Genomic DNA, 6,622 nt, shown 5'->3' with positions numbered 1-6,622 from the left:
ATTCCCCCAACTCAACCTGCAGCGCCGAGACAGGGGAGGTCCTAAAAGCCCTACAGCAGATGCGCAAGGCCTGGGCTTGCTCCACATCAAGCTTCTTTAAGTTAGTCTCAGCCGCAGACATGTAGGCTATAGAGCCATAATCAATAGCCGCCCTCATGACGGCCCGATAAATACCCAGGAGCGACCTTCTGCTGGCCCCCCAGTCCTGGCCGGATAGACAACGAAGCAAGTTATTCACCCTTTTGCATTTACCACTGACCTCATCAATGTGCCGACGCCAACTAAGCCTCTCGTCAAAGGTGACCCCCAAGAACCTCACCTCCCTGACCTGTTCGAGCACCTGCCCATGCAGTCGAAGGGAGACGTCCCTATGCCCATTGAAGAAACAGATCACTTGAGACTTCCGTACGGACAGTTTAAACCCCCACTTCAGGGTCCACTGCTCCACCTGCTGTATTGCCCTTTGCAGTTTCGCCTCGTAAAACCGGAGATTCCTCCCTCTCACCCATAGAGCGCCATCGTCAGCATAAAGGCTCCTCCCAACAGACCCATCCACATCGTCAAAGATGTCCTTAATCATAACATTGAACAAGATAGGGCTACACACACTCCCCTGCGGGATCCCATTCTCCACCCCATAGACCCCAGAGTAAGCAGCGCCCACTCTGGTTTGGATACGCCGGCCAGACAGAAAGCTCCGGACCCAGTTAAACAGTTTACCCTTCACACCACACTTCCGCAGCTTAATGAGGAGCCCATCCTTCCAAACCATATCGTACGCCTTCTCCACATCAAAGAGCACCGCAATAACCTTTTCTTTCTGAGCCCTGGCCAGCTGGATATCAGATTCCAAACACAACACGGAATCCATGGTGTTCCTGCCCCTACGGAAACCACTCTGGTGCGCAGGAAGCAAACCCCGACTCTCCAAGAAGTAATCCAACCGCTCGGTAACCATGCGCTCCATCGTTTTCCCGAGCTGCGACGTCAAGGCAATCGGCCTATAACTTGAAGGGTCAGACGCTGGCCTACCCGGCTTCAGAACCGGCACCACCGTAGACTGTTTCCACGCAGATGGAACACAACCTGAATCCCAAACACGGTTGAAAAGACCCAGGACTAGCCCAAGCGCGTCATCAGTCAAATGAGAGAGCATGTCATAGCACACCTCATCTCTACCCGGGGCTGTCTGTTTCGCCTTAGAAAGTGCTCTCCTTAGCTCAAACAAACTAAACGGAAGGTCAAGGTCATCTTGAGTCGAAGGCTGGTGCCCAATCAGCTCAGAATTCTGGGCCAAAGTACTCTCCCTGTAGTGCCTTTCCGCAGGTGAGAGATTGTCAGAGCTGTGCACCGACACAAAGGTGCTGGCCAACAGTTCAGCTTTGTCAACGTCGCTGACTGCTTCAACACCATTCAGTATTAGGACCGGGGTCCCATGACGGCGCTCAACCCCATGCATCCGCTTAATCATCCCCCAAACATCCCCGAGACGTGTTTCTCTCCCAATTTTGGAACAATACCGCCTCCAATAGGCACTCTTGGCCGTTCTCACAGTTTTCCGCACAACAGCGCGGGCCCTCTTGTAGTCAATGAGGGCACCCTCAGTGTGGGCAACCCTTAGCCGGCGAAACGCCGCATTTCTCGCCCTAACAGCATGACCACATGCTTCAGTCCACCACGGCACCCGCTTCCTATGTCCACTACCACCACTCTTAGGAATCGTGCCTACCGCTGACTGCGTGATGAGCGAGACAATTGCACTATTGAGATCATCCACCTGAGTCAATCCTCCTTCCTGCAGAACCCTAGAACCATCATCAGCTTTCCTCAGGAAAGCCCCCCAGTTCGCCCTTGACAACTGCCACCTCTGGATCCTCGTCCCCCTGACCACACAGCTCCCAAAGCCAATCACGGTGCGGACTAGATAGTGATCGCTACCAAAAGAAAGATTACCAAGAACCTCCCAACTACAAACACCAGCTAACTCCTTGGACACAAGTGTAAGATCTATTGCACTTTCCGCACCGGTCCCCATATCATAGCGGGTCCCACCCCCATCATTCAGACAAACCAACTCCCTTTGATTGATAAAACCCTCTACCACCTGCCCATACCTATCGGTACCACTACCGCCCCACAAAGCGCTATGCGCATTAAAATCCCCACACCACACGACCTTTCCCCTAACATCCTTACCGATACTATGCAAGGACTCTAACGTTAACTCACCACACGGATTATAAAGGTTAACCACAGTAACAGCTTCACCACCCAGCCAGACCCTCACCGCCAGGGCCTCCGGCGCTTTACTCACACTGACAACAACGTAATTTAGGTCATCTCGGACAAACACAGCCACACCTCCGCCTCTACCCTGCTCCCTATCATTCCTAACACACACATACCCTTGTATCCCAAAACCCCACCTAGGTCGTAACCAAGTCTCCTGCACGCACATAACGTGAGGCTTGTTCAACAAGGTAGAGACAAAATGCTTAAATTCCTGGCCATTAGCACGAAGACTACGCGCATTCCATTGCAAGACAACCACCGCCATTATGAGCCCCCGGAACCTGACGGCGCATCGGGAGCCCCCCCACTCCCACTGCCAGAATGGGGCAGGGCGCCCTCCCGCAGCGCATCCTCTATCTCCGTCCACTCGGGGCCCCCAGCTCCAAAGTACTTCCCTGCAGCCTTAGCGATGATCTTAGTCTTTTCGGATCTCTTCTTGGTTTGCCCAGTACAGTTAATCACTTCCACTATAAAGAGGAAGAAATCTTTCCTCTTCACAACCAGTACATCCTCCGCACCCACAGGGCCTCTGCCCGTGGAAGGCACACTCACAGGCATCCCAGTGAGGACCTCCCCCTGGCCGCGGGCAACGCTGCCCCCTCCCCTGTCGCCTAGGACACCAGCAGCACTGGCAGCCCCCACTGCATCCACCGTCACCTGACTACCAGACACCTTCTTGACCGCATCCGCGTAGGATATGCCTTGAGAGGCCCTAACTTTTTGCACCTCAGCAGCCCTCTTGCTGAACACGCATCCCCCGTAGGCAGAGCTATGCTCTCCCCCACAGTTACAGCACTTGAGTTTTGCTCCGTCGTCACACTTCCCATACTCGTGGTCTCCTGCACATTTACCACACTTCTGCTTCCCTCTACAGACCGCTGCAATATGCCCAAAGCGCTGGCACTTGAAGCAACGCAGGGGCGGCAGAACATATGGGCGTACGCCATAGCGCATGTACCCAACGCACACCACACGAGGCAGGATCCCACCTTCAAATCTAATCATTATCGACAGGCTGTCACACCTTACCCCATCCCGGGTCATCTTCAACCGCCTAGCATCCACCACCTTAGCTCCAGTCAAATTCTCCTTTATGTCATCCACAGATGTCGTCGTAGGGACGCCTACTATAACTCCCCTAACCGTGCCTCTTACAGCATCAGACACAAGAATGTCCTTCCCCCCCAGAGACTTAGCTTCAATCGCCTTCCTTTGCTGAGCCACGTCCTTGCACACGACCAGCAGCGAGCCATCCCTAAGGACACTCGCATGCTTGACCACTCCCACAGCTACAGTCAGGCTCCTTGTCAACGCCATCGGATCCCACCCCTTAAAGGACGCATTATCCTGCGCGAGCTTTATGAACACCTTACACTCTGAACTCACATCCCCGACATCTGCAACCCCCTCGCCCTGCTCCTCACTGAGAGAGCCCTCCATAGACGAGCAAGAAGACGCCCTACGCTGCACAGGATCAGTGGCTCCAGGGGGGTCCTCCCCGCTGTTCATATCGTCACCGACCAGGTCACGCTTCCTCTTCTTCTTCCCCGTCATACGGACCGAGGCGTTCCTCTATGTTGCCGTAATATCCAAACTGTTGTCGTTGTTGTTTTTTATGGCAGTTGGCATCCAAGTGCACGAGGTATTGTTGTGGTCTCTGAAACAACAACAACTATTCTAGTCACAAAGACATATCATGACCTCATGGGCTTTGTAACACCAAAGCAATGGAAGGAGTACTTTTACGGACTACGACAGAGTCTGAGGACAAAGCACTGGAAGTCAAGGCACTGGAAGAAGAACTTTTAGGACTACGACAAAGTCTAAGGAATAAAGTCTGGCGGTAATGCAACACTCGGATGTCAACCGCCATAAAACAACAACAACGACAAAGTCTAAGGAATAAAGTCTGGCGGTAATGCAACACTCGGATGTCAACCGCCATAAAACAACAACAACAACAACAACAACAACAACAACAACAACAACAACAACAACTATTCTAGTCACAAAGACATATCATGACCTCATGGGCTTTGTAACACCAAAGCAATGGAAGGAGTACTTTTACGGACTACGACAGTCTGAGGACTACGAAAAGTCTGAGGAATAAAGTCTGGCGGTAATGCAACACTTGGATGCCAACCGCCATAAAACAACAACAACAACAACAACAGTTGAATGAATGCTATTGTCTTGCACGTGCCATTGTAGCGTTTTCCAGGTTTCAAAGACGTCTGTACCTGTTCTCTCACTGCAATGTCCTGTCTATTCTGAGCCTGTTACGTTCGGGTAAAAAGCATCATCACCCGCCAGCTCTGGCAGTGCAATAGGGTCAGGTGGAACCCCCCTCTCCCTCTCGCCTCGGCCCCACTCTCTCCCTCTTTCTCTCATACTCACTTGTGTTTGGTTGTATGGTGGCGCGGGACTAACATGGACAGTTGGAGTCTTTTTATATTGGTATTTTGCAAATGTTTCCAATGGACTGCTGCCCAAGATGGTGAGGTCTTTACTGACTTACTCTTAATGCTTTTTACATTGGACAGCTATTTGTTTGGGTCATTTATTGTCAGATTTATAGATATTGATCATGGCAAAGTGATAACAATATGTCAAAATTGATTCCTTAATTGCTGAATTGAAGTTAAGTTTCTATTTGTATTTGCAGGGGAAATTCGCTGGACCTACACTGGTAAGTTAAAGTTTGCAAATCCCTCCAAACTTGTTTCCCCCCCTTTTGGTTTGCTCTAATAATTATGCTAATGATTAGATTTTCTGTAACTTTTCATAGTTGGCTCCTAGTTGGAGTATTCTTTTTAAATACTCACCACTCTAACTATAATTTATTTCTCTCTCTGGAAAACTTCTCTTATTAGACCTGGAGAGGTTCTAGTGGTTTAGGTTTGTTTAGCCCTGGTTTAGAACTAGTTTTATCTCCTCATTTAGGTCTAGTTTAGTCTTGGCTAACTTCTCGATTAGTCCTTGTTAACGTTAGACCTAGTGAAGTCTAAGTTTTGTCTTGGTTTAGTCCTGGTTTCAAGTAGACCTGGTTGTGTCCCAATTTAGACCTGTTCAGTCCTGATTTATTGCCCTTTCCTTCACTAATTTGTTTTGTGTTTGCTCCGGGCCTGTTTTCAAGCTGGTTTAGTACCATTTTCTCCCTTTATAGACCTGGTTTAGTCCCTTATCTACTCCTGTTTAGACCTGATTTGTGTGTTGGTTTTAGTCCTGTTTTTGGCCGACCTTTCATACAGTCCTGGTTAAGCCTATTATTCCTCACTTATTCCTGTTTGGACGGCTTGCGTAGGTTTCGGTCCTGTTTTAGACCTGGTTTAGTCTATTTCGCTCCTTACATTCCACATAGGACCATGAATCTTGCAGATGTAAGTGGAGGGCTTGGGGCAGGTGCAGCGAGAGGGAGATGGGACCGACGGGGGCTAAAACATGGCTTGTGCTGCCTGCATTGTCACTGCTGCACAATAACCCATGTGTTAATTGTGTGGTGGTTGTACACTAGTTGCCTATACCGCGGACAATGGGGATGAATGGGCATTTTTTCCCTCTTATTCAGCCTGTATACTGTACATACAACAGGCAGAGTGGAGGATATTCATGTACCATTGTGGGGATTACTCTAGTTAAAGATTTGATATCCTGCTTTGGGTGTGTTCTGTGAGAAAAAGCCTTATAATTTGTTATTTATCAAATCTTAATTATTTCACGGGGCAGGAGGCAGTTTTCTGTAAACTCACTGATCGCAAAATTGATGACATTCACCGCAAAATCTGGACTAAACCCAATACTAAACTTGGACTAGATCAAGACTAAACAAGGACTAGAACAGAACCAAAATACGCCCACATCAGGACTAAAATGGGCTAATATATACAGTCAATGGTGCTTCATGGCAATCTCAGTGTTATGTTATGTTGACTTGGATTGTTCATGAGTTTTACGCTTTGTCAACAGTCCCCAGTGACCATCGCAATTCAATAATTCAACTAGAAATATCTTTTTTTAATGGAGAAACGGCTGCAGAAAATCTTCCAAACCGGGACAGAATTGGACGGAATCCCATGAATATTGATCCGCTAGAAAAGTACTTGATCAATTACTTAGTGTCCAACCAAAGTCCTCATTATGCAAGTTAAACCGTGTGGGAATCTCTCCAATTTATATAATTCAGCCGCTCCTTCTCCTCCAACTCACCAGTCCTCAAGAAAACGTATGTGCAAAGGTTTTATTCATGATGTTTTAAGTGTGAAAATGGTGTAAAAAGCACAAATGTCTCAAAACATTCAAACCTTCTAATCTCAGTAAACGTGAGAGC

At 48.7% G+C, this 6,622-nt stretch overlaps 1 protein-coding gene across 6 annotated transcripts in view; it reads left to right on the top strand.

Moving 5' to 3' along the window:
* The first annotated feature begins 4,654 nt into the window (after positions 1-4,654).
* The window catches only part of ca14 (carbonic anhydrase XIV), an 18,989-nt gene continuing 17,021 nt past the window's right edge, over positions 4,655-6,622 (top strand). For all 6 annotated transcript variants that reach the window (XM_072460251.1, XM_072460249.1, XM_072460252.1 and 3 more), the window contains exons 1-2: positions 4,655-4,792; positions 4,961-4,984. In XM_072460251.1, coding sequence (XP_072316352.1) covers positions 4,726-4,792; positions 4,961-4,984 — 91 coding nt within the window. In that variant the 5' untranslated portion in view covers positions 4,655-4,725. The remainder of the gene's footprint in view (positions 4,793-4,960; positions 4,985-6,622) is intronic.

Source organism: Eucyclogobius newberryi, unplaced genomic scaffold (genome assembly GCF_026437365.1).
Source record: "Eucyclogobius newberryi isolate DKJ021-1_F unplaced genomic scaffold, fEucNew1.0.hap1 SCAF_3, whole genome shotgun sequence".
In the NCBI taxonomy this organism is placed as follows: Eukaryota; Metazoa; Chordata; class Actinopteri; order Gobiiformes; family Gobiidae; genus Eucyclogobius; species Eucyclogobius newberryi.
The sequence above is the reverse complement of the archived record's forward strand: the minus strand, read 5'-3'. Positions and strand labels throughout refer to the sequence as shown.